Below are 27524 nucleotides of genomic sequence, written 5' to 3' on the forward strand. Positions count from 1 at the left end.
GGCCCGGCCCCGCGCGCCTGGGCGGCCCGCACACGTGTCCAGGCGTCACGTCCGCGCGCGCCCCCGGGGCTTGCGTCAGCTGCCGCCGCGCCGAGGCCGGGGACCGCGGCTGTGCGCAGCGCGCGGGTGCCGGGCGGGGCGGGAGGGGGTGTCGGACCGGCCGCGCGGCCCCTGGCGCCCGCCGCGCCCGCCTGCCCGCCTGGCCCACCGCGCGCGCTTGCCCCCCGCCCGCCGCCCTGCCCTGCCCTGCCTGCCCTGCCCGCCCGCCCGGCCCGCCGTGCCCGCCGCCTGCCCCACGCGCCGGCCGCCGTGGCGGGGCCGGGGAGCCCGCCGCCCGCGGGGCGCGCACCGCCCTGACCCCGGCCGGCCCGCGGCAGGCAGGCGCCCGCAGGTCCATGGTGGGCGCGGAGCGCGATGAGCCGCCCGTCCTCCACCGGCCCCGGCGCTAGCAAGCCCTGCAGCAAGCCGCCGCCGCCGCCGCAGCCCCAGCACGCCCCGTGCCCGGCGGCGCCCCCGGCCGCCGCCACCATCGCGGCCGCCGTGCCCGCCGCGGCCGCGGTGATCCCGGGCCCGGGCGGCGGGGGCGGGGCCGGCCCCGGGTCCCCGCAGCACCACGAGCTGACCTCGCTCTTCGAGTGCCCCGTCTGCTTCGACTATGTGCTGCCCCCGATCCTGCAGTGCCAGGCCGGGCACCTGGTGTGCAACCAATGCCGCCAGAAGTTGAGCTGCTGCCCGACGTGCCGCGGCGCCCTGACGCCCAGCATCCGGAACCTGGCGATGGAGAAGGTGGCCTCGGCGGTCCTGTTCCCCTGCAAGGTGGGTCCGCGCGCGGCGCTCGGGGGCGGGACCCCCGCAGCCCCGCCGGCACGGGAGGGGCGCAGGCGCGCGCCCGCCGCCCCCGGCGCCCGCTTCCCGCGCCCTCCGGCCCCGCTCGGGCACCAGCTCCGGGCCTCTGCGGGCCCTCTGCGCCCCCCGCGCGCCGGCCCGGACCCGGACGCGTGTCCCCCGCGCGGGAGGGCAGGGCCGGGCCGCGCGAGTAAACTTGGACGAGTCCGGAGGGGCCGCGCGCGCCCCCCGGCGCGGCGGGCACCCGAGCTGGATTCTGCGCGCCGCTGACACGTGGGGGAGCCCCCGGGAGCGCAGCTGAAAAAGAAAAAAAAGGGGGGCGCCTACGGTCTGTTTTCCCCCCTGGCAGCCCGAGAAGCCCCGCAAGCCACGCCTCTCCCGCGCCCTCCCGCACCTGCGGGTTGCGCCTTCCCCAGGGGCGTGGAGGCGAGTTGGGTGTCCGACTGTAACAGGAGCCGGTCGCCCGTCCTCGGCTTCCCCCTGCATTCCGCGTGCGTGGTGTCGAGTTTTCAGTGGGGGGTGGAGGGTGGCCCACACACCTTGGGCACACGCGGAAGCCAGCGCCAGGTGGTGTCGGGGGGGCAGTTCTGTTGCCTGGGCATCACACGGTCTCCCCAGTCCGACTTGGAAGCCCCTCCTCCACCCGTCCCCCAAGTAATACCAATTTTTAGAAAGCTGTTGTGGCCGGGAAAATGGTAGAGTGGGTACTGCTGTCAAAAGTCTTACCTACCCCCTAGGGTTCCCTGAGCCCCGCTGGGAGTGATCCCTGGAAGGCAGAGCCAGCAGTCAGCCCACACTGTCCCCAGGTGTGGCCTCAACCACAGAAATAAAGAAAAGAAGGGTTCCAATGCTGCTGCCCGGGTGCAGGTCTCTAAGGGCGAAGGCAACGTGAAAGATCCCCCACAAAGGCCCCTCTGACCCCGGTTTCCGCCACCACCACCATGAGGCTTAGTGGAGGATCCTGATCAATTTTCCCACTTCTCTATAAGTATACTGGCAGCTGTATGTAGAAAGGGAGACAGGGATCAGGGGTTTGTGTGTGTGTGTGTGTGTGTACACACACTCACACAGACTTCAGTATTTCTCCAAAAATGGCTTCTGCATCATCTCTGTCCAATTCTTAGCCTCAGTGTATTTTTCTGGTCTGCCCGCCTCAGCCTTGGGGCTCCGAGCATCCCCCTGGTGGTCAGTGCCCATCTGCCTACCCAGGGCACTCGGGCTGCCTGGACCCAGTGGGGCTCCGGCTGACCACGTCAGCTCTGTCATTGAGAACTGGCTGTGATGGCAGGGACACGCTCGGGGAAGACAGCTGCCCGCCTCAGCCATTCACACAGCCTCGCGATTCTCCTTGGCGCTCCCTGAGTTTTGTAGGGCAAGAGCTTATTTTTAAGTTAAAAAAAAAAAAAGGAAAAGAAAAGAAAGAAAAGCCACCAGAGAACTGAAACTTGGGGCGGGAGTCGGTGAAATGCGTGATGGTTTCGGGGCCCGGCCACCTTGGGGTTTAAAATAGCATATTCAAATGCGGGTCTGATTCCACGTTTGGGTGCTGGGTTTTCCATCAACCTCAAGACACGACTCTGGGGGCCGGAGCGATAGCACAGCGGGGAGGGCGTTTGCCTTGCTTGTGGCCGACTTGGGTTCAATCCCCAGCATCCCATGTGGTCCCCCAATGCCGCCAGGAGTAATTCCTGAGTGCAGAGCCAGGAGGAACCCCTGAGCACCACCTGGTGTGACCCAAAAAGAGAGAAAAAAAAAAGGACACAACTCTGCCTCCAAACACTTTATAGCCCAAGCTGCTCATTCTCCCAGCCCAGGGAGGCTTGTGGCCCGAAACATTCAGACAAAACGTCTCCCTCTCTTTTATGAGGATCAGGAAGGCAGTGAAAGGCCAGCAATGGCTTATAGACCAGGGGCTTATGGACACCTGAGCCTCTTCTGGTGCCGGGGATCGAACTCGGGGCCTCACACCTGCCAAGCCTGCGCTCCAGCCTCTGAGTCACTTCCCCAGCCCAGGGCTTCTTCTCAGAGCCCTCCCATGGGGGCAGCTTCCCTGCAACAGGAGGAGGAGTTGGCGCAGGTTCCTGTGACCCGCCCAGTGCCTGCAGGGACAGCCGGGCTCCCTCTGCGCCCCAGGGCAGGAGGCAAAGCCGCCCCTCGGCCGGGCCCTGCCCAGGAGCCCAGCTCCGCCAGGGACCTGGGGGGCCCCTTCCCGCACCTGGGTGCACCTGGGTGAGGCTCTGAAGCTGGCGCAGGTGTGCCCGACTCCAGCTGACCAGCACCCAAGCCCCGGAGAGGGCAGCTCAGCCCGTGAGTCTGGATAAACGGATCCTGGAACTCTCCCAAGTGGCCCGGCCGGTTTGGCTGTTGGCGGGAGAGGATGAGGGCGTGAGGCCGCGGGGATGCCCATGTCAGACTTCAGCCCGGAGCTGGAGCAATAGCACAGTGGGGAGGGCGTTTGCCTTGCACACGGCTGATCCGGGTTCAATTCCCGGCATCCCGTAGGGTCCCCCGAGCACCGCCAGGAGTAATTCCTGAGCATCGCTGGGCGTGACCCAAAGAGCAAAACAAACAAACAAAAACCCAACCTTCAGCCCAGCATGTCGGGGTTGGCGCCTCGGCCTGGAACTCTCAGGGACAGCCTGGCCGGAGTGCCCGTCGCTGCGGGGGCTGGCTCAGGAGGGAAAAACCAGGCAGCTTAAAGGATCCAGCAGGGCTGAGTCCCTGCTGGGTGGCTCGACTTCCTCGTGGCCTGGGCACTCATCACCGTGGCGCCCCCGAGAAGAAGGGAACCAGGTGCCAGCCTCTGGGTGGGGGCCAAGCCCCCAAACTCAAGCAGGGAGACTTCTCCAGCTGCACCCCACCAGGCTGGTGTGGCCACACAGCTTCCTGCCAGAGACTTGGGGTCACTCTGTGACGGCGGGGAGTTACCCTTTGTCAGAGGGCCGGGGCATCCCCTTTTCAGAAGGTTCCAAGTCAGAGCAGCTGCCTTCCACTCGGGGATATTTTTAGTCCACGCTCCGGCCCGCCCTGCGCCCAAGACGCTTTGACATCCTGTCCCTGTCTCTCACACCCACACCTCCGCCACCCGTGGGTGTCAGGGCAGAGGGAAAGTTCACGGCCCCCAGCCCCCCGCCTTCCCCCGGACTTCCCTCTCGGCTGGGCATCCCCCCACACCGGCCCCTCACACTCTGCTTCCACTTCTTCTTGTCGGGCAGCGTGTAGCTGTGGGTCACCCCCGAGGTCTTCGGTGCTGACTCCTGGCTCTGTGCTCAGGGAGCACTCCTGGGGGGACGCAGGGGACCGAGTGTGGCGCGGGGACAGGATCCAGGGCGACCACCGGAACCAGGTGCAAGGCCAGCGCCTTCCCCGCTCTCTTCGCCCTCCCCACCACGCCCCCCATTCCTTCCCCGTCTCCCTGAAACTTTCTCTTTTGTGTGTTTGATTCTTATACATTTACTTTCATAAAGTCGTTCACGATAGTGCATTACAGATAATATTCAGACGCCCACCCCACCAGTGAGCATCTTCCCACCACCAGAAGAGGGAAGTGTGTGAAGGTTGTTGTATTTCATTCTGGGGCCATTTAAGCCCGTGTGTAAGCGAGGACAAGCAGCAACCAAACCCAACACATGTGTGCTACCTTAGGTACATCAGTGGGCCTGAGTATAGAGGGGGCAGGAGATACTGCATCGCTGTCTTCTGGGAGTCTTATTTTACAGTCTCTGGATCTTTGCCGTTGATGAGATTACATGGTTGGGGGGGCAGGGCAGCTGGTGGGTGAGACTGCCAAGCTACTGGAAAACTAGGGAGCTGGGTCCCTGAAACTTTCTCCAAGCAGCGGCTGAACTGAGGCTTCAGACCAACCTTCCAGGGTGCTGGGTGGTGGCTGCCACCTCCGGGGGACGTTGCGGCTGTGGGTCTCCTCTGGAGCCGGCAGCCGCCATGGTCAGGGATAGGGACCCGCAGGGATGGGCATGCGGCAGGTGGCCTCAGGGGCCAGGAGGACCTGAGGCACGGTGGGGGGGAGGGGAGCATCTGGGAGCAGTTGCAGCTGTGTGAGGCCTCAGGTGTCGCAGAGAAAAGCCTGGACTCGGGTTTCAGGTCCTGGGTCTGGGATTCAGTTTGTGAACTTTGGCCCATCTCCAGTGTCTTTTTTTTTCAGCCCGATAGGGCGACACACAACTCCCCAGCCTCTGACCTGGTGCTCGGGGAAGCTTGCACCGAGTTCCCCTGACCTGGCACCCCATGGGGTCCTGGTGAAGGGGGATGCTGAGCTCCTTTCCACACCTGTGCCATGGGGACACTCCACCCAGGCCACCTCGTTCCAGGCACCCCAGCCCTGCGCCTCTCAAGGAGAGAAGCGGCACCAAAGGGCTCCACCAGTGCCCACCCTGGCCCCCAAACTTTGGGACCTGATAAACGGCCCCAGAGAAGGGGCGTGGGACAAGAGGTCGCAAGTTCTCCTGCCTGCCTGGTGGTCCTGGGCCAGCAGCAACTGCCCTGAGCTGGTGGTTTTGCCCCTTAAACAGAAAGGCCAGCAGGCTTGGTGGGGGGAGTCCCTGCGACCCGGTCAGAAGGACGGCCCAGAGGGCCCAGACCACCTGCATGCTGGTACCCCAAGTTCCGAGCTCCCTTCTGCAAGGTTCCCCAAGACCTGTACTGGGAGTGACCCTGAGCATCACGGGGTTTGGCCCCAAATACAAAGCCAGGAACGCAAGACGGGGGCTGCAGAGACGAGGCCCAGAGCCAGAGTGGGGGCGGGGAAGCGGGAGGGTGGTCAGCATTGTGGCTGGCACGGACACCATCCACAGCTTGGCAGCCCCGGGCAGCGCTGCCTGTGAGGTGGCAGGACGATGCTCTTCTTTCTGGTCGGGCAGAGACTTGATGGACGTAGCTGGTGTCTCCAAAAGTGGGCAACGCCACCCCCACTGCCACCCCGCCACGCCCCACCTCCCCGCACCAGAGGCTTGTCCCGTCCATTCACGCACCCGGGGAGACTGAGCTGCTTGTTTTCCAAAAAGAGGGCAGCGGTCCAGATACGTTTGGGGGCCTCTGGACACCCCGGGGTTTGGATCGGATGGGGAATGAGATCAGCGGTGACCTTCCCGTCCCCCCAGTGTTTGACCACAGACACTTGGGGGGCACCCAGGGGTCTGGGCCCCTTCTGAGACTGGTTGGAGGGGCAGGTTCTGGACTGAACTCCTTCCATCCCCCCACAAGGAGTCCCTGGTGCTGGTACCTGGCCTCACAGGGGTTCAGCTGGGAGAATGGCTGAGGGGTCGGGCAGGGCTCCCCCCACACCCTGGACCAGAGGAAGCCCCGCAAATGTGCCCTATGGGACGTGGACAGGGAGCACCAGGCCAGTCTCTGGGGCGCTGGGGGTGCAGGGCAGCCTGCCCCCACTCAGAGGAGATTTCAGGTTCTTTCATTTCTTGTGAGGGAGGTTGTTGAAGGGGTCAGGCTCTCCCCCAGAAGTGCTCCGAATCTCCCGACGCCCCTCTTGGGCCTGGCTTTCTGTTTCCTCATGGCTTTGAGGGACAATCTCAGCTCTTATTTCTGTTTTAGCTTTTTGGGTCACACCTGGCGATGCTCAGGGGTTACTCCTGGCGGTGCTCAGGGGACCATGTGGGATGCTGGGAATCGAACCCGGGTCAGCCACGTGCAAGGCAAACGCCCTACCCGCTGTGCTATCTCTCTAGCCCAATCTCAGCTCTTAAAGCAACACATTTCCTGCACAGACTTTCTCTCACTATCATAGAAGATGTTTTGCGAGCGAGAGGCTGGGGTTGTGGCCTGCTGGCACGCTGCTGACCCTTGTTCCAGCCCCGGCGCCGTTTGTGGTCCCCAGAGCACCGCCAGGGGTGGCCCAAACCAACACCCCACCAAAAAAAAAAAGCATTGATTTTACATGTAAAAACCATTAAAATCCCGCCCTCCCCGCATTTAGAAATGTGCACAAATGCTCTTTCCTGTGAGTTCCTGGCAAATTCATCTCAGGTCCGTAAGGTTTTTCATTCCAAAATCAAACGGCAGTGGCCAGAGTGACAGGACAGAGGGGAGGGCACTGGCCTTGCCTGCTTCCATCCCCGGCACCATGACGGTCCCCGGAGCCTGCCAGGAGCCACCCCTGAGCACAGCCGGGCGCGGCCTCTAACAGTAGCGGGTTTGGAGATGCTCCCTTTCCCACCAGGCCCGCAGGGGACTTTCCCCACCTGCCCGCCGTGTCACTCCCTAAGGGGACCAGAGCTGGCGGATTCCCCTCCCGCCCGGGGTCACTCACGTCAGACTGGGATGAAAAGCAGAAGTCACGCTCTGGCCAAATCCTCGGGCAGGATGCCCCGAGTCTTTCCAAAGCAAGTTCCCCGGGGGGGATGGGTGGCAGAAATGAGCAGGTCTTGCTGGCGAAGCCCACTCAGCCGAGTTCTGCCGGGTTGTGTGTGACCGAAGGTCCGTTTCTCTCCTGTGCAGGGAGTCCTTTGCCGCCTCTTGTCCTGGCGTGGCCTTGGGCGGTGCCACCCTGCCCCTTGCATCTCCAACAAGCCGTACCCCCAAATGGGGCAGAACCAACCCAGAACCCAAATGTGGCCGCCCTGGTCTGAACAGGGCATCCTGACTCACGTCCGGCAGACAGCTGGTCACAGGAGGTTCCATCCCCGCCAAGACACCAACCCTAGGGGTCCCCTGCGCATGTGGCAGGAACTGCAGCGAGGGCTGTCGCCACTGCCGCCTGCCCCATCGCTTGCCATCAGCAGCCCCGACACAGTCCCTGCCCCTCCAGGGGTCACCCCTTGAGGCCAGATGCCTGGTTAGATTTGCACCCCTGCGCTTCACCGGGCACGGGGGAAAGTCACTATCAGTTCACCGAGTTGTTCTTTCACTTGGTTTCCCGGAACAAGTTCTTCGGGAAGGGCCCACTGACCGTCCAGGGCCTGGGGCATGCTGGGCTCTTGTGCTGTCACCTGCCAAGTCCGGCCAGCCTCGCCACTGATGTCTCAGGGAAGCACTAGTTCTCAGATGGGCTCTGGCCGTGCAGGATGTGGCTGGGCACCAAACTGGGAGAGATGCCGGTTGGGGGGAGGGGAAGGGGGCCGCTGGAATGTGTCTGCTGGGGGGCGTGGGGGGCGGGGACAGACCCAGGTGACAGCCAACCCCTGGTGCCCAACATGGTGACTCTGCCCAGCTACAGAACCACACGGAGACCCCCAGCAAAGAAAATCAACACGCTGAATGCCTTCATCAGAGCCTGCAGAACTAACCTCGCCCGCGGGCCTGGGTCCGAGATAAACCTTCTCCCCTGGCGTGATCTCAAGAGCAACCGAAACACACTTCGGTTTTCCCACGAGGACCCAACCCAAGGCCTCCCCTGCCGCTGTGAATCATTTTTCATTCTGGGTCCCACAGTGAGACTCGCCCCTCCCGCCCTTTCCTTTCACTCAGATGCTGTCACAGTTCCGGGGCGAAGGGGAGTGGCGTGGGGAAGTGCTCCAGCAGTTGTGCTCACCATACCTGTGCTCCCCCATCTGCACGCCTGTGCTCCCATCCGTGCGCCTGTGCTCCCTACCTGCAAGACGGTGTTCCCATCTGCACGCTTGTGCTCCCCACCTGTGCTCCCCCATGCGTGCGCCTGTGCTCCCCCATGCATGCGCCCTTGCTCCCTATCCACAAGACGGTGTTCCTAGCCGCACGCCATGCTCCCCACCTGCGTGCCCGTGCTCCCCCACCCACGCGCCCGTGCTCCGCTATCGTGCGTCCGTGCTCCCCACCCATGCAACTGTGCTCCCCATCTGTGTGTCCGTGCTCCCCACCCGTGCGCCCGTACTCCCCATCCACGCACCCGTGCTCCCCCACCCACTTGCCTGGGCTCCCCACCCGCGCACCCATACTCCCCACCTGCACGCCTGTGCTCCCCCACCCGTGAGCCCATGCTCCCCACCCACGCGCCCGTGCTCCTCACCCGCAGGTCCGTGCTCCCCACCTGTGCGCCCGTACTCCCCCACCCACACCCCTGGCTGGGTGCAGCCAGGAACTGCAGTGCTGGATCTCAAAGAGGAGCTGCCAGGACCACAAAGGCAGGTGCAGGCGCCCTGAGCCAGCTCCTGCCACCCCCCTTCCCAGTAAGACTTTTGGGGTCTGGGAGGGACCTGCCAGTTGTGTCTGGCGACCTCGAGGGCCACACAGTCCCCAGCCGGCCTGGCTGGGAAGCCCAGGGCATGGGCAGACCCTAATCAGGCCCGGCAGAGAAGCTGATTCACTCACGAGCTCCAGATGGGCAGGAAAAGAGCAATAGATCAACTCCCAAGACAGAGACCCATGAGGTCACCGGGAAACCACGTGGGGTCACTCAGTGACCCCAGGGCACAGAAATGGGAGTCGCGGCGGTGGCCGAGGGGCTTCGGTTCTGCCCCGCGCTGGGCATCCGAGAGGTTTAGCGCCAGCTCGCCTGACAGTCTAGAGCAATCCGAGGGGGCAGATACATGACCGTTCCGGGTGTTCAGGTCACACGGAATAAGCTGGGAGAGGGGAGGGGTTGGGGCCACACCTGGCTCAGGGGCCCCGTGTGGTGCCAGGGACCAAACCGTGGCTGCCACACTATCCCCGAGGGCCACATCTCTGCGGGTGGCTGTCGCTTGGCCTCGGCACATGTTGGGCTCCAGCTGCGTACAAAGGGGGAAGGGCTTGTCCTGAACCAGCGGGACCCCCTGACCCGCTCCAGTTCCTGGTGGCTGACCGGAGAGTTCTCCTTCGGAAACAGGTGTAATGTGACCGCACTCGGGCCTCGCACAGAATCGAGTCTGCTGCAGGGGAGGAGTCTCCCACTAAGCGCCGGGTGGAGTCCAGCTTCCGCTCGGGGTGTCTAGAGGGGGCCCAGCCCACACACTTGGCAGCTCCGGGGGCAGAGAACTTGCTTTGTCCCTTCGGGCCAGAGCTGCGTGCCTCACAGTGACATCTTACTGGCTCAGGTATGTGAGTCCCAGTGAGCCCTGAAGGATTCTCTCGGCTGCGTTTACTTGTAAATAACGTACAGGTGCATTTTCTTGAAAGAAAGAAATATGGGGGGTGGGGGGGAGAGAGAGAGAAAAAAAGGAAAGCAAGGTCCTTGCAATAAACCTTCATTCTCCCGATCAAGAATCTGTCCCATAACAGCTGCTCAGTTCCTCGATCCTTTCATGTATTTGATTTTTTTTTAAATTTTATGGGATTTATTTTCTTTCCTGGAGGTTTTATTCCCTGGGGGAGGGGGGCACGTAATCACACCCAGCCCTGTTCAGGAACCATAAATGTCACCAAGGATCAAACTGCCAGGTCAGCCACAGGCAAGGCAGGTAGTCGTGACCTTGGTGTTCTCTCCCCCCCCCCCCCACTCTACCTTTATTTAAATTTTTGTTGACATTTTCAAAAATACCCGGGAATTACCACAATAGCGTGTGAAGTCCCTGTTTCCTTCCCATCATCACTGTTGTAGCTGTGGCCATGGCAGGGGAGTGGGTCGTGCTCATGCGTGGCCGTGCCCCTTAGCCACGGTGCTCGAACACACGTGGCTGGGGGCCACATGGTACCAGGGGCCCAGATGGGCAGCCCCCACCCACACGCCGCAGCGGGCAGCACCGGGGACCCAACTCTTGGCCCCACCTGCTTCGCCATCTGGCCGCTCCAAAGTACTTTTGTGGCCTGAACTGCAGTGAGTGTCACCCGGGTACCTGTTCTGCCGTTTTCTTATATGCTGATGGCTCGGGGGTCTGGCTCGGGAAATGGGGCATGTGCTGACGCCAGCCCCCAACCACAGCCTCTGCCTGTGTCCCCTGCCCCCAACAACAGTCCTGGTCGCAGCCCTGATGTGCAGGAAAGGCTGGTCCAGACCGGGCCCTCGGCCGTCCTGCCGGTCCCTCCAGCAGGAAAAGCCCTGTGCGTTTTAATTCCCCAAAGAGGGTCACATCTCAGCTAACGGGCATTTAAGCGGCAGCAGCAAAGGATCCGTCCCACATTTGGGGGTGTGGGTTATTTTCCACGTTTTCCAACTGGGGTGCCAGCTGGTACTTGGCAAACAGTGTTTCCCGGGAGGTAAAGGCGGGGGCTGGGTGGTTCCTGCACCGTCTCCCGGGGGCGATCCCCACCTCTGTGGGTGGCTGTTGCCGGGTGTTGGCACATTTGGGGTACGGGGGAGAAAGGGCTTGTCCTGAACCAACCCAGGACACCCCTGACCAGCGCCAGTTCCTGAAGAGAGTTCTCCTTCTGGAAGCAGGTGTAATGTGACTGCGTGTAGCAGGTGAACAGCGGGTGTCAGGGCCAGAGCGATAGCACAGCGGGTAAGGCATTCACCTTGCATGTGTTCGACCCGGGTTCGATCCCTGGCATCCCGATATACGGTGCCCCAACCACCGCCAGGAGTAATTCCTGAGTGCAGAGCCAGGAGTGACCCCTGCGCATCGCTGGGTGTGACCCCAAAAGCAAAATAATAAATAACAACAACAAAATAAATAAAAATGAACAGTGGATGCCAGCGCTAAATGATGCCAGGGAACAGACAGTCCTGGCGGAGTGTCAGGGGCATTTCTGCGCCCCATGTGGGGGACCCCTTCCCACACCATGCCCAGGAAGAGAATCAGCTGCTTCCTACAAGGACTCAAGAAAACAAGGCCGGGTGCCCCCCCCCCCAACACACACACCCTGTGGGTCACAGCAGAGGGTCTGGCTCGCCTGGCCCGCTGGCCCCTCTGCCACAGCCAAAGCAGAAGCGCGGTTCGGCGCATCTCTTTGTTTTCGCGGCTGTGTCCCCTGTGCCCCCGCCACTCCCCGCCCCCCCCCCCGGCCCCCGAGGCAGAGGCAGGCCCGTCCCCCGTCCCCCGGGGAAAGCCGCTTTCTAGAGTCCCCGTCCCCAGCACGCACCGCCCCGGCACCACGGCACCTGGACCCAGCGCGGTGGTGAGGCCAGGCCCTCGAGGAGTGAAAAGTGAGACCCCTCAGCACTGCCCACGGGCGGGGAGGGTCGGGAGGGGGGCGCAGGGCTCGGAGGGGCACGGCTGGTGTCGCCCTCCGCACTGGAACCTAAGTCCAGTCTGTCTGGGGCGGGGGCTTGCAGGGGAGGGAGGGGGCTCGTGCAGACGGAGACGCAGGTCTGGGTCGCTCGTGCGTGCACAGAGGATGGCGCAGCCGCGCGCACCTGCCGGTGACCGTGCGTCACGCCGGACCCGTGGAGGGGGAGTGACACACCTTCCGCCCCGGGTTCAGGGCGGGCACTGCAGCGCCACTGGGCAGGACGCCCCCCACCCTGCCCCAATCACCTGCTTCCTGTGGCCACAGCCCGCCCAGCAGCTCTCTGGGATGACTGTCTCCCCAGGAGACACGGGCTGGGGACATGTGACTGTCATCGTCGTCGAGACCAGGGCCAGTCCCCAGTGGGCGGAGAAGGAAGACCCCGCCACAAACACCCCCCTCCCCGAGCTACCTGCTACTGGGGGTCAGCAGTGGGGCTGGCCATAGAACTTCGAGTGAGGGGCGAGGGGTGCTACCCATCCGGCACTTACGATCAGACACCCGTTCGGCCCTCACTGCGGGCCCAGAGACCCCCAATGACAACTGGGGTGTCCCCCAAATGTCAGCAGCCCACCAGCCGGCGAGGGGAGCCCTTCCCTGCGCCCGCGAGGCCCCCCACCCCCAGCAGCACCCCTCCCTGGCCCTGCGCCCCTCACCCATCGGGCCTTCTGGTGTATGTACGGGGGACTGGGCAGAGGCTGGGAGGCAGAACGGAGGTGCCCCGCCCTTAGTCTTGGAGCTTCCTAGGGTGGAGGGGGTGCCAACCGGTGGGCTTTGCGCAGCCCCTCGCTCTGGTCCCAGGGGCCCGCCTGGCGCGAGCTTTCCTTAGCTCACGCTCACACGTGGCTCCCGGGAGCCCCGACCGCCCTCCCCGCCGTGGAAGCTGCGGGAACAGCCGGGCCTGCAAGTTCAGCTTGTTAAAAAAGAAAAATTTTTAAAAAAAAAAAACCGGCGCCTGCCTCGCCCTCCTGGCGGGGAGGTACCTTGGGAGGCGTCCCAGGTGGTCGGGACTGGACCGTCCGCGCCTGGCCTGGACAAGGGGCGGGTGGGACAGGCCTCGTGGCCCCCAGTTCTGCCATCGGGTGGCTTGGGGAGGGCCAGGTGCGGGGCGCTGTGCTGCCCAGAATTCTCGCCCCTGGGATGGTGCCTGTGGGCGGCGCCCCGGCTGCGGTGGGCACGGGTTGGGGGGGAGGGGGCGAACCGCGCCAGGCCCTGTTCCAGCGCGCGGTGCCAGCCGGGCCGCCGCCTGCTGTGTCAACGCTGGGCAAGGCGCGTCGGGCCCTCTGGCCACGCCCGGACCCGGAGCACAGTGAGTGCGCGCTGTCCCGGGCGGAGTCCGGCGGCGGGGGGCCGGCCAGGCGGGTCCACGGCTTCTGCCCGGGTGGCGCCACCCACTGCTGTTTACTCAACCGAGTCTGCAGGTCACAGGGAGGACCCCGGGGGCTGGGCGCAGAGGCCGAGGCAGCAGCTTTGCGCGCTGGGTGCCCGGGACTCGCGCTCTGCGGCACGCGTAGGGACGCCTCTGGGCCGACTCCCCCTGGGGCGGCTGCAGCTCCTCGGGGAGCCCCCCGAGTCCCGGATCCCGGAGACCGGCCCCGGGAGAGGAGCGTTTCTAGGCGGGGTCCGGGGCCCCGGAGCCGGGCTCTGCTGGCTTTGTTTGGTTCCTTGGGAAATGGTCCCCCAGGCCCCGCTGCGCGCCGCTTGTGTCCCCGTGCTTTGGCGGGGCTCAGGCGATTCCCGAGGGGACCCCAGACCTGAGGCTGCCCCCGGAGCCCCCCAGCTCCCTTTCCCTGGGTTTGGTCGTGGGCCTCCCCGTCTGGGTGGTCTCTGGCATAGCGCCCCCACCCCCGGGGTCCCCGCTCCCACCAGCAGTAGGTGCGAAGGGAGGAGGCGGGGAGGGCGGGGGATGGCCCCAACCAGCCGGGGACCCTGCCCCTGCACCCCCGCCTCGCTGGTGGACGGAGGCAGCAACGCCGGCTGCCCCGGCTGGGCTTTGGCCGGCCCAGGTGACCTAGGGGGACCCGCACCTTCCAGCCCGCCCCCAGCCCCAGGACCCCGCAGCTCAGAGCCCCGGTTCCCCGGTTCCGGGAGCCAGGCACCCCCGGCCCCGACAGGCTGGGCGGGTCAGAGTCCCCGCAGGGCGTTCTCACGGCTCCAGTGTTGGCGAGGCCGGGAAACTGCGGGGCCTGACCGCGCGGCCTCGGGAGCAGCCCCTAGGCAGGGGACACGGGCTGGCAGGGTTGGGGGGGAGGGGAGAGGAGGGGCGGGGCACAGGGCACCGGGGCAGAAGGCTGCGCTGGGCGGGGCTAAGGCTCCTTTGGGGGGACAGGAGGAGGGGCTGCGCTGGGCGGGGCTGGAGGCTCCTTTGCGGGGGGAGGGGAGGGGGGACTTGGTGGGCGGAGCGGAGACTCGTGCGGGGGCGGGAGGAGGGGGCTGCATGGGTGGGGCGGAGACCCCCTGTGCGGGTGGGGCTGGAAGCTTCTGCGGGGCGGGGGCGTGTGCGGGGGGGGGGGGGGGGGGGCGGAGGAACTGCGTGGGCGGGGCAGAGGCCCCCGCGGGGGCGGGGCCTGCGGGGGCGGGGCTGGAGGCTCCTGGGGGTTAGGAGGGGCTGCGTGGGCGGGGCTGGAGGCCCCTGGGGGAGGAGGGGCTGCGTGGGCGGGGCTGGAGGCTCCTGGGGGGGTTAGGAGGGGCTGCGTGGGCGGGGCTGGAGGCCCCTAGGAGGAGGAGGGGCTGCGTGGGCGGGGCTGGAGGCGTGGTAGGAGAGGCTGCGTGGGCGGGGCTGGAGGCGTGGTAGGAGAGGCTGCGTGGGCGGGGCTGGAGGCTCCTTGGGGGTTAGGAGGGGCTGCGCGGGCGGGGCTGGAGGCCCCTAGGAGGAGGAGGGGCTGCGTGGGCGGGGCTGGAGGCTCCTGGGGGGGGTTAGGAGGGGCTGCGCGGGCGGGGCTGGAGGCCCCTGGGGGAGGAGGGGCTACGTGGGCGGGGCTGGAGGCCCCTGGGGGAGGAGGGGCTGCGTGGGCGGGGCTGGAGGCGGGGGGAGGAGGGGCTACGTGGGCGGGGCTGGAGGCCCCTGGGGGAGGAGGGGCTGATTGGGCGGGGCTGGAGGCTCCTGGGGGCTTAGGAGGGGCTGCGCGGGCGGGGCTGGAGGCTCCTGGGTGGGGAGGGGCTACGTGGGCGGGGCTGGAGGCCCCTGGGGGAGGAGGGGCTGCGTGGGCGGGGCTGGAGGCTCCTGGGGGCTTAGGAGGGGCTGCGCGGGCGGGGCTGGAGGCCGGCCACGACGCGGGTCTCAGCGCCCCTCCCCCTCCCCTGCCGCCCCCCGCAGTACGCCACGACGGGCTGCTCGCTGACGCTGCACCACACGGAGAAGCCGGAGCACGAGGACGTGTGCGAGTTCCGGCCGTACGCGTGCCCGTGCCCCGGCGCCTCGTGCAAGTGGCAGGGCGCGCTGGAGGCGGTGATGGCGCACCTGATGCACGCGCACAAGAGCATCACCACGCTGCAGGGCGAGGACATCGTCTTCCTGGCCACGGACATCAACCTGCCGGGCGCCGTGGACTGGGTGATGATGCAGTCGTGCTTCGGCCACCACTTCATGCTGGTGCTGGAGAAGCAGGAGAAGTACGAGGGCCACCAGCAGTTCTTCGCCATCGTGCTGCTCATCGGCACGCGCAAGCAGGCCGAGAGCTTCGCCTACCGCCTGGAGCTCAACGGCAACCGGCGCCGGCTCACGTGGGAGGCCACGCCGCGCTCCATCCACGACGGCGTGGCCGCCGCCATCCTCAACAGCGACTGCCTGGTCTTCGACACGGCCATCGCGCACCTCTTCGCCGACAACGGCAACCTGGGCATCAACGTGACCATCTCCACGTGCTGCCCGTGACGCGCGGCCCGCGCCGCGCCCGCCGGCCCAGGGGCGCGCGGGGCGGACGCGCGTCCCTCCCGGGGGCACGGGGGCGCCTGTGACCAGCGCGCTCGGGATGGGAGGCGCCCACCCGCTGCCCGCCCCCCCCCAACCCCACCCCAGGGCCCCTGCGCGGGGCGGGCCGCAACGCCCTCAGGGCTGGGGGCCGAGTGACACCGGCTTGCTAGTGGCTCGCCCCCTCCCCGGCCCCAGCAGGCACAAAGCTCGTCCTTCCCTGCGTGGGCCCCGGGCGCCTGTTGGCCTGTCCCGCTCCCCGCCCCTGGTGTCTGCTCGTTCGCTGGCGGCCCCGCGCACAGGCCTGTCCTCGGGACCCCGGGCCAGCGGGCGGGCAGCGGGCGGGGTCCCGGCTCGCTACTCACCGGTACTCGCGGGGGGAGGGGGGTCCGATTTTGCCACATTCACTTTAGTTTTTTAATAAATATTTTCCAAAAATGCACGAGCGCTTTTCTCTCTGAGTACGAGATCACACGCACATGCACACCGAGCGGGTCCCGGCGCCCCCAGCCCCACGAGGCCGTGCCCCAACCTCACCTCCGCGCCCCCGTGACCCTCGGGGGCGGCGGGGGAGCCGGGTCAGCCCTCCCACCCCTTCCGAGACTCACGCCCAGGGCCCCCAGGAGACTGGCCCGCACCCCAGGGCAGCGCGGCCAGCGCGAGGAGCCGCCCCGCGGCCAGAGAAAGAATGCAGCCCCGGGGTGGGGGCAGCGGGGTCACGGACACGCATGCACGGGTGTGAGGCTGGAGCCACCCCCAAATTCTGGGGCAGCAGACCCGGGCCCCTCGGGACAGCGGCTTCAGTTCGAAGCCCACACACGGTTCCCGCGTGGCGAGGGAGGGGCGCACGCTCGCATCGCGGGAGCAACGGGCCAGGCGGGTCCTCGGTCAGGCTGGCCGCGGGTTCCGAGCCAGATCTACTGCCGCGGCCAGGGCTCGCGGCCCAGTGACCGGTAAGTGGACTCCAGATGCTGTGGCCAAGGCGTGGCTGAGGCCAGGTGTGGGGGGGTGGCGTGGGGGCAGGGGCAGCGCTGGGCCAGGTGGGCGTGCGCGCGCACACACAAATGCACACACAAACACGGGCATGCACACAAAGGCGCACACACGCAGGCACAACGCGCACACACACACACAGGCATGCACACAGAGGCACACACACATGCACGGCACATACCAACACAGACACGCGCATACACACGCACGCACACACACACACACACACACAGGCACACACTCATAAACCAGCCTCTTCCACCCACACCCTGGCTGGCCAGAACTTCCCCTCCGAGGGGGACGCATGGTCGGGAATCAGGACACAGGGCAAAGCTGCAGAGAAGGCGGTGACGGCGGCATCCGACTACTGCAGAAGCAGGCCAGACGGCAGGGTCCCCCCTCGGGGCCGCCCTGGTTCCCGAATCCGCACTGCCCGGTTCCCAGGAGCTCACCAGGAGACAGTGCAGCAGGGCATTCGCACAACAGGGAGGGTTAGCTCGCACACATCAAGCTCGCACACATCAAGCTCAAATGGATTTCACTTTCACAGTTGAGTTTTGTTTGTTTTGTTTCTGTTTGGGGGTCACCCCGGCGGCACTGAGGCATTACTCCTGGCTCTGCACTCAGGGATCACTCCTGGAGGTGCCCAGGGGACCGGAGGGGATGCGGGGGGTGGGGCTGGGTTGGCCCCATTCAAGGCAGACGCCCTCTCCAGTCCTAACTCCTCAGCTTTTGAAACTAAGCATCTTTCAGAGAAACAGAAAAAAAAAGGGAAAAAAGATCCCCAAAGTTGGTCCCTGTCTGGAGGAGGCGGAAGTGGCAGAAATGATTCTGTCCATTTGAATGTCTTTCTACTGGGGTTTCAAATGCAACTGCGAGCACGTGTCAAAACTCATTACATGGTGCCCCCTGGGCCCCAGTGAAAAGCTGGATTTCTCTTTTCTTGTCTTAATTCAGTTTTCTAATTTGACAGGAATCTGGCCGCTGAGAAGAGAGGTGGCCTGGGCCTGTCTCAGGAGTCCCCGGGCCATGCTGACAGGAGCTCCCAAGTGCCTGGGGGAGCCGAGGGGGGCTGACAGCCGGGCTTGGGGACCAGGAGCCAGTCTCCGCATTTTCTGTGTCTTTAAACACTCCACCACCATAAAGGAAGGGAGAACAGTAAAAATGTTAAGGAGGAAGTGGAAAACATAAATTTAAAAGGAAATAAAAGAAAAAAGAAAAGAAAAAAATCTTTAAAAAAGGGGGGGCTTCTGGGCCCCACCAAGCTGGCGACAGGAAAGAATGGCACCATTTCACGCCTGCTCCCCTGGGGACCCCCACACCCCACCAGGGCACGAGGCCGGCCTGCAGGAGGGGCCCACATGCGCCGACCCATCTTGAGGGTGGGGACTCAGCTTTCCTCTCCAACCCAACCGTGCTGGGGGCCAGTGAAGGCAGTGCCATGCCTCTGGTCAGCTCAACGGCAACCAGGCCTGGGGCCCAGCAGGACAGAGATCCCCGGGGGGTGGGGGGGAGGGGGACTAGCTGGGTGACCGCGGCCCGGACACTTCTCCCAGGCCGTCCCACCTGGCTTTGTCAATGTAGAGTCTGAGTGTGAGGGCGCTCTAGTGGGGACCCGGTGGTCAGGCTGTCCACGCATGCGGGGCTACTGGGAAGACGCTCTATTTGGGGTACCCACTGTCCAGAGCACCCTGGGCCAGGCCAGGCCCTGCCCAGACGGCACCCAGCGCCCGCAGATAAGATCTGCCGCGGCAGCAGATTCCAGATGTCTGCTCTCATCAGGGCCCTGTCCAGGAGGGGACAGGGCAGGGACAGGGCGGCTTTGGGCTGAGGCAAACAGCCTGGAGGGGCCAGAAACTCCTCCATGGTGCCCACTCCAGCCCACACCTGGCCCCAAGCAGTCCCTGAGGAAGGGATGGGCGCAGGCCCCAAGGGAGTGGGTGGCCAGTGTGGGCGGTGACCCCCGAGGTCAGTGGGCCGGGCATCTCCCTGAGCGCTGGGCTGTGGCCATGGTCTCACCTGCTGGGGCCGTCCCCGCCTCCCCCTTAGGCCTGCACCGCTTCAATCCTGGGGAGCCCGGCAGGAGCTCAGCGTGCAGGCGTGGGGTTAGGGCTTCCCCATCCTTGCTGCCAGGGGAGGAGGGGCCAGTCTGGGCCCCGTCCTTGTCCCTTCCTCACCTCACTCTCCAGCCACTGTCCACGCGGGAGCCCCTATGCGCCCTTCCAAACGTCCCCCAGAGAGGACTCGAAGGTCCCTTCTCAATTTGTAAGTCCTAATAAAAGAGGGGCAGAGGAGACAGCACGGTGGGGCCGGGGGGGTGGCCTGGGTCGGCCCTTGGCACCCCATGTGTCCCCCAAAGCCACCAGGAGTGAGCCCCGAGCACAGGAGTCAGCCCTGAGCGTCAACACCACCGCTCCCGCCCCAGTGCCACTGGAGGGGCTCAGACACGTGCAGAGGCCCCCCTGCCCCAGCTCTTGCTCACTTCTCCGGCTTGATGACCAGACAAGAGTCCAAGGACAATGATGGGGGGTGGGGAGGGGTTCAGATACCACCAGGCTCAGTCCGGAGGAGGCCCCAGGTTTGGAGTCTGCCCCCCCCCCAGTGTGTGTGCGCGCGTGCGCGTGCTCAGACCCCCACCTGTGAGCGTGGGGAAGGCTGGGCCACGGGCTCCCACTGGGGCTCTAGCCGAGCCGCGGCCCCCCCTTCATTCCAGAAGCATCGCCTCTCCTGAAGAAGACCCCCACCGGACACCAGAGTCAAGGGAGACCTGCCGGGTCCTCTGACCCTGACAGCCACGCTTTCGGCTGAAGGGGCACGTTTGGTTCTTGAACTGCAAGTGCGTGCTGCCCCCTAGTGTTCGTATCTGGTCCTGCGTCCTGCGGGGTTGGGGGAGGAGACCCGCATTTCCAGGGGAAGGGATGCAGCTATACCGGAGAAGTGTTATCAGTGTCCAACACAGGCACATGACAGACACTTACATTTTTCATTGCCATTTTATTTACTATTGTTTGTTTGGGAGCCACACCTGGAGATGCTCAGGGATCACTCCTAGTTCTGCACTCAGGATCACTCCTGGCAGTGCTCAGGGGACTGTACAGGATGCCAGGAATCCAACCCGGATCGACCGCGTGCAAGGCAAACGTCCTCCCCGTTGTACTCTCTCTCTGGTCCCCATTGTCATTTTATTTTGTCGTGATGGGATGTCGGTGTACAACAGTGGATATTTCTGGGCTGACGCCCTCGAAAGAAATATTCCAACACAAACGTCACCACCAAAGTACAACAGCCCCCCCCCACTCCCCACCCCTGCCCTCTCGGCCCACCTCTGGCACTGAGCACGCCCTCCAATCCTGTTCATGTCATCAGGACAAAGACCTAGTCGTTTCTGATCCGAGTCCACTGCCCCAGGTGTCCCTGACCCATCCTTAACCCCTCCAGATGGACACCTGGATTCTTGCCTTACCTCGGTCGGCTAAGGCGCAGAGAATGGCCCTTGCGACACAGAAGCCGGGGCCGTCTGTCCCAGGGCCTGGCTCTCCACCACGGATATGGTTTGAAAGTCCTTGCCGCAGCAAGCAGACGAGAAAAAGAAACCAGGGGAACTTGCTTTGGAGAAGCAGGGGTGCGAGCACCGTCTGCAGAGGACGTGAGGACAGACGCAGAAATGAAAGGCACGGCCTGGAAACCGAGATGTCCGTGGAGCGAGGCGGGGCTGGTGTCAGGGAAGGCGGGGCTGTGGTCCCTCTGGAAGCCAAGGAGAGGTACCAGCTGATCCAATACCCTACGTCGGCGTGCTTCCTCCATGAACATAAAACCATGGCCACACGAGGTCATGTCCACCTCCACGCTTTATTGCAGCATTATTTACAATAGCTAAACTTGGAGAGACAGAAGTATTCGTGGAGGGGTGCTGGAGCGATAGTACAGCCGGTTGGGTGTTTGCCTCGCACTCGGCCAACCCCGTTTCGATCCCTAGCACTGCATATGTCCCCCGAGCACCGCCAGGAGTAATTCCGGAGTACAGAGCCAGGAGTGACCCCTGAGCATCGCGGGGTATGGCCCAAAAAGCCAAAAAGAAAAAAAGTATTTGTGGAGAGAGATTGGATGCAGAAGATATGATACGTTAATTTATGCCACAGAATACTAGTCAGCTCTTCAGAAGAAAACAGGGCGAAATGCTGTCTAAATAACAGATGAAGCAGAGGAGCCAGTGTGACAAAACAGTGGTGGGTGTTTCTGCCTTGCACAGGCCGACCTGGGTTTGATCCCGGGCGCCTCGCACGGTCTTCGAACCCTGACAGGCGTGAGCGAGGCGCAGAGCTAGGAGTAAGTCCTGAGCACCACCAGGTGCAGCCCAAACACAGAATTAATTAAATTACAAAAATGTTGGGCTGGAGCGATAGCACAGCAGGTAGGGCATTTGCCCTGCATGCAGCCAACATGGTCAACCCGAGTTCGATTCCTCCGCCCCTCTCGGAGAGCCCGGCAAGCTACCGAGAGTTTCTCACCCACATGGCAGAGCCTGGCAAGCTACCCGTGATGTATTCGATATGCCAAACACAGTGACAGTTGTCGCAATGGAGACGTTACTGGGCTCGCTCAAGCAAATCGATGAACAATGGGAGGACAGTGACAGTGACACAAAATGTTGGGAACTTGCGGGGATTTTGTGAAGGAAAAAGATTGAGTTCTGGACAGCGCCCTGCAAATGGCCTGGCTTCCCGATGAATCTTGGGAGAGATGCAAGCCAAGCTGAGAAACCCCAGGGGTGCCTTAGTCCTCTGGCTAAAATATCTGGGACATCCTGGGAGGCGGAGGGCCAGGTGCCCACCCTGCAAAGTCCCAGCACCCCAAAGCTGCCACCACACCAACGGCCGAATCCATGGCTTCATGACCAGTCTCTGCAGAGACGCCAAGCCAGCAAAACCCTCAGGTACACTATTCTTCTGGCGGAGAACTCTGGGGGCTTCTTAGGGTGGGGATGGGGCAGCCTTCCCCCACTCCTATGACTGCCGGAAGCCCTGGCAGCCACAGCCACTGCCAACATCTCAGTTTTGGCGCAAATCTCTGAAGAGATGGCACACAGAGTCACGGGGACACTGGTCTTGGGGCTGGGAACTCTGGGCCCCCCTGGGGGGGGTGTTGGGCCGAGAATCGCCCAGCCCTATTCTGGGGCTCCAGGTCCGGCAGCCAAATTCCACAATACGGACAGTCCGGTAGGAGCACAGCCAGTTCGAGACTCGGAAACAGTAACACAGAAGACTCAGCATCAGGCAGAGTTGCGACCCCCACGTGAGACCCAACGAGTCTCACAAACTGGCTTTTACTGAACTATTCTCTGATAATTCCATTTACCATTTTACTGTGATCACCAATATAAGGTGCCTGGAAGGGGGCAGGCTTGGCGTGGGAGGGTGGGAAGCTGGGGGCAACGCTGGCCAGGACATCGCCTGAACCCCCAAACAACTCTGTTATGAACAATTCTGTACACCACAGTGTTCACTCAAGTTTTGTTTTTGGAAAGGCAAGCACTGGATGATTTGACCCACGTCTGCAATATCAGAACTAGAATTAGTGGACAGAATGAAATAAAAAAAATAAATAACTAAACCAGTGGAGACTGAGAGGCGAACTAAGGATGTTTGAGGGGAGGCAGGTGGGGAATTGGGTACAAGTCTGGGTGACGGACTTTCTGGTAATAAATTAACTTAAATAAAGTACCCGTGGAATGTGCGTGTATGAGCACCAAAAGTCACAAACCGAAAAGTTCACACAGCATAAATCAAAACAGCCCCGAGAGTTCAGACAGCAGAGAGGGCACTTGCCTTGCATGGGGCCCACTGTGCTCGCGCCCCGGCACTCCCCGGAGACCCCTCGAGCACTGCCAGGAGTGATTCCTGAGTGCAGAGGCAGAAGTAAGCCCTGAGCACCGCCAGGTGGGACCCCAAACAGGGGCTGGAGCAATAGCACAGCGGGTAGGGCATTTGCCTTGCACGCAGCCAACATGGCCGACACAGGTTCGATTCCCAGCATCCCATATGGTCCCCCGAGCACTGCCAGGAGTAACTCCTGAGTGCATGAGCCAGGAGTAACCCCTGAGCATCGCCGGGTGTGACCCAAAAAGCAAAAAAAAAAAAAAACCCAAACAGTGCCAGCTCAGAAGTGACCCAAACCCCCATCAACAGAAAAACGGACTTGTGAACTGGTACAGTTCCATGATCAATGTGACTCTCACAGTAAAGAAAATGCACAACTAAGGCTGGAGTGATAGCACAGCAGGAAGGGCATTTTCCTTACACGTGGTGGACAAGGGTTTGATTCCTAGCATCCAGTAGGGTCCCCGGAGCACCGTCAGGAATAATTCCTGAGTGCATGAGCCAGGAATAACCCCTGTGCGTCACCAGGTGTGACCCGAAAAGCAAAAAAAGAGAAAAAAGAAAGAAAATGCACAACCTGCAGCGACACACACACACACACACACACACACACACACACACACGAGACCACAGCGGGCAATTGCCAAGGAGTGCCTGTGTGAGGCTGCTTGGACAAAGGCCAGAAACAGATCAGACCCACGAGAGCTGTGGGCTCAGCAGGGGGTGGAGACTGTCCCCAGATACCCCAGGGCCGGCAGCCACCTCAGACAGGACCGGGAAAGGGGTGGGGTGGGGGGCAGACTCTGCAGACTCCCGGCTGGGTGGGGAAGGGGCTTCCTTCCTTCCAAGCCGCCCGTACACGGAGGGTGCCCTTCTGACAGGAGCACAAGGGCTTCTCCTTGGGATGCCCTCAGGGTTGTCCTGCAACACTGCCCGATGTGGCAGCAGGCCGGGAGAGGCCTGAAGACCTTCCGTTTTCCCATCAGGCCCAGATACTCGTTTGCTCCCCAGCCTGCGCCAGAAACCAGGCCACTGCTCACAGCTGCCAGGCTGGGCCCCGAGGACACAGGCCCCGTGGGCACCTCGAGCAGCACTGGGCAGATATGGGCTCCATGCCCGCCTCAGTGCCATCACGACCCAGGCGCCGCCCCCCCTCCCCAGGGGACTCCTCCCCTGCATCCTGACCACCAGGCCCCGGGGCTGAATGGCACCCCCAGGTTTCTCTTCCCCCTCAGCGGCCGCGACGTGCCATCCCTCCCCCCACCCAGCAGAGAGCAGACAGGTCCCGCCCGCCGCCAATAAGCTGAACAGGAAGCCTATAAATAGTTTCCGTCCGCTCGGGCTCATTTCCCTGGCAAACGTGATTATTTTCAAGTTGATCCATCCCTGTTTTCGATTCCATTCTATAAAAGAGCGTGTGGAATCCAATTAGCTCACTTGGTAGATTCAGGCTCTTTCCTAAAATGTTTTTTAACAGGGGAGGAAGCAACTTAACCGCGTTATGTTTTCCCCTGGAGAACCGGGGCCTAAATTCGGATGATTCTCATTAAAACCAAGTGAAGAGGCTGTGAGACTTTGCCGAGAACACACAGGGAAGCCTGTGCATGGATGAGGTAGGGCTGGAAACGGCATTCCGGGGTGTTCCGTGAGAATTCGCAGGGGTGTTAGAATTCAAAAGTGGGTGACCTCATCTACATTAAAATTGCTGTGGTCAGGCCTTACTATTCCACGCAAACTCTAAAATATTTTAACACAGAATTGCTTTGCAAGTATTAATGAGAGGTGAGATATGACTACTGCCATAACTAGATCCAAGCATAAAATAAAATGTAATGCAATATATATTTTATATTCCAGAGTGGACAGTATACACATGTAAATGAGAATAAGCATTTTTTTATACTGTGTTCAATGGTTTTCTCTTATTTACATAGGTCAAAGACATATGGTAATCACTAATTGGTTCTTAATGATTTGTTTTCCTTTTTTTTTTTTTTTTTTTGCTTTTTTGGGCCATACCCACCATACCCAGCTATACTCAGGGGTTACTCCTGGCTCTGCACTCAGGAATTACTCCTGGTGGTGCTTCGGGGGACCATATGGGACGCCGGGAATCGAACCCAGGTCAGCTGCGTGCAAGGCGAACGCCCCACCCCCCCATACTATCACTCCAGCCCCTGATTTATTTTCTGATCCTTCTACTTGCCAGTTCTTAAAGTTTTGTCGGAATAAGCAATATCAAGTAAGTTTGCTATGCACTTAAGGGAGCAGATTGGGATTGGGAAGGAAAATGGGGACATTAGTGGAGGGAAGGTCACACAGCTGGTATTAGAACACTAAGTGCTTGAAACAACTGTATGACAAACAACTTTGTAAATCATGATGTTTCGGTAAAAATCAATTTCAATAAATTCATGTGGTCGACACTGCCAAGAATCCCCTCGGTAATCCAGTACCCGATTCCCGAACAGATTCCAGAACTCCAAAACAGCAAAGAAAATGCAGGGATCAGTCATGCATGGTCACTGCCACCCAGACCCAGGCTGCCCGCAGGAAGCCCGCTGGGCACAGGACACAGGGCTCGCAAAGTTTCACCCTCCCAACAGCACCTTCTGGAAATCACGAGAAACCACTCTCAGCTGCATCTTGGCCACAGGGAATCCAGGCTCCGGAGGGAGCAGATCCCAGCAAGTCTTGGGGCCAGACATAACCAGCAGGTGGGTGGCTGCCTCGTACTGTGCTGACATGGGTTTGAACCCCCGCACTCCGCATGGTCCCGGGGCACCGCCAGGAGTAACCCCTGAGCACTGCTGGGTGGGCCCCCAAACCAACACAAAACAAGTCTTGCTGGTGATTCTGGGGTCACTCCATACAACAGCTGCTCCCAAATCCACCTCCCTCTAAGGACCCCTCACCCCACCCGCCAGCGTCTGCTCTGTGTGGCATCAAAGTGCGTCTGCCTCTGCCCTGGGCCCCAGGAACCCACGTGGGCCAAGAGAAGTCGTCCTTGGCCTCTTCCCCTCTTCTCCGGAGTGGCGGACGGTCGGAGCCACATCCCGGGACCCCGCCCCACCTCTGAACCAGGGTCAGAGCGACTGCAAATAGCTGGGGTCTCCCCTTCCTCTCCAATGCGTCACTGCGCACCCCCACAGCCCCACACAACCCGAAGCCTGCCAATGGGCTGCCAGTCGGAGCCTGGGCGCGCCAGCCCTCTCTGTGCCGCCTTCAGCTCTGCAGATCCTTCGCAGTGGACGTGACGCGCTCACCTTCCCATGAGACCCTTCACTGTCACCTTCGGCTTGGGGAGCCTGGCGGCGCTCGGGGGTTGCTCCCGGCTCTGTGCTCAGGAGGGACCCACCGCCGTGTCCGAGGACCACGTGACTCCGGCCAGGGTCTCCGCCGATGCCGCCACGTGCAAACTGCGTGCCTTCACTCCCGTCCCACCTCTCAGGCCCCATCGTACCTTGAAAGCGCCCCCCCCAGCTGCCCACCGGCCTCAGCGGCGTGGCCAGCCCAGCTGGACCCTGAGCGCTGCGGGGAGAGGCTCCCGGGCACCAACACCCGATCCACCCCATCGACCAAGCCCCGTGGCGAGGCCCGCACGTGCCGGGCGCCTGCCGTCAGCCCTGTCCCCCTGGCCTGGGGGTCGCCTCGCTCGGGGGGCGCCTCAGCGCTGTCTGGGCCCTGCACCAGCCCCGGCTCAGAAAACCCCTTTGCACCCCGTCCTCCATCGCCACCCCGAGAAGCGTCCCGGACTCTCAGCGACCCAGAGCTCGCCTCATCGGGTATGGTCTGGGCACGCCGCGTCCTCCCGGGGGCTCCTCTGGCTCGCAGGCCAGGACCCTCGCCCCGACCCGGGTCGCATCAGCACCCCCAGCCCGGACAGCGGCGGAAGGCGCCAGGCACCCCCACCCCCACTGCGCAGGCGCAGCAGCCGGGCGTTCCCACGTGACGTCATGCTCGCTGAGCCCCATTGGCTACGGCCAACCACGTGGCCGGCTCCCAGCATCCCCCAGCGGCGAAGGTTCTCGGCCAAGGCGGGAAGGTGCAGCCTCCTGTTGAATAACGCAAATTCCTCCAGGCCCTCGGCAGGCTCCTGGGCACCTCTGGTGGTTCTTCTCCTTCTGTGCCTGGCCAGAGGACCAGTGCGCCCCCTCCCCAACTCCAGGGTCTAAAAGACAATTTCGCTTTCAGATGGTTGTTTTTGGGGGTGTTGCAAAGCCAAGCTCCTCCCTCAAGTGCCAGCCCGGGGGGTAGGTCGGAGGGTCGCTCCATGGCTGGAGGTAGGAGGAGGCAGGAGGGTCGTACGCAGCCTGCCCTGGGCTGGGGGAGAGGGCAGCTGGGACAGAGGAGGGACCAGTAAGCCAGTGATGGTTGGAGGGGATGGCCCTGATGGGAGCTGGTGCTGCAGGCGGGTGAAGGACCAAACATGCTAATCTCGGCCATTCCTGGTGTTAGTCTCCCTTTTTGTTGCTTTATGTCCCCCAGATGAATGCAATCTTTCTGTGTCTATCCCGCTCTTTCTGACTCATTTCGCTTAGCATGGTACTTTCCATGTAGTACCACTTGTATGTAAACTTCATTACTTCCTCTTTTCTAACAGCTACATAGTACTCCATTGTGTAGATGTGGTGGAGGGATGGGTACTTGATCATTGTATAACTGAAACCCAAGCACAAAAATTCGTAAGTCTATAACTGTACCTCATAGTGTTTCACCAATAAAAAAAAAATTTTTTTAAAAAGGACCAAAGATAATGGCCTCTCAGTAACTGTATTTCAAACCATAATGCCCAAAAGGAGAGAGAGAGCAAAAAGGAAGGTGCCTGCGGGGGGGGGGGGGGGGGGTGGCAAGGGAGACAAGCTACT

General features: G+C 62.4%; 1 protein-coding gene across 1 annotated transcript in view; it reads left to right on the forward strand.

The window, feature by feature from the left end:
- The first annotated feature begins 277 nt into the window (after nucleotides 1–277).
- SIAH2 (siah E3 ubiquitin protein ligase 2) overlaps nucleotides 278–27524 on the forward strand; it is a 636369-nt gene continuing 609122 nt past the window's right edge. Inside the window, exons 1-2 of the mRNA XM_056121829.1 lie at nucleotides 278–816; nucleotides 15194–15751. Of these exons, the coding sequence (XP_055977804.1) occupies nucleotides 415–816; nucleotides 15194–15751 (960 nt within the window). The 5' untranslated portion in view covers nucleotides 278–414. The remainder of the gene's footprint in view (nucleotides 817–15193; nucleotides 15752–27524) is intronic.

Source organism: Sorex fumeus, unplaced genomic scaffold (assembly GCF_029834395.1).
Source record: "Sorex fumeus unplaced genomic scaffold, SorFum_2.1 ptg000044l, whole genome shotgun sequence".
Taxonomy (NCBI): Eukaryota; Metazoa; Chordata; class Mammalia; order Eulipotyphla; family Soricidae; genus Sorex; species Sorex fumeus.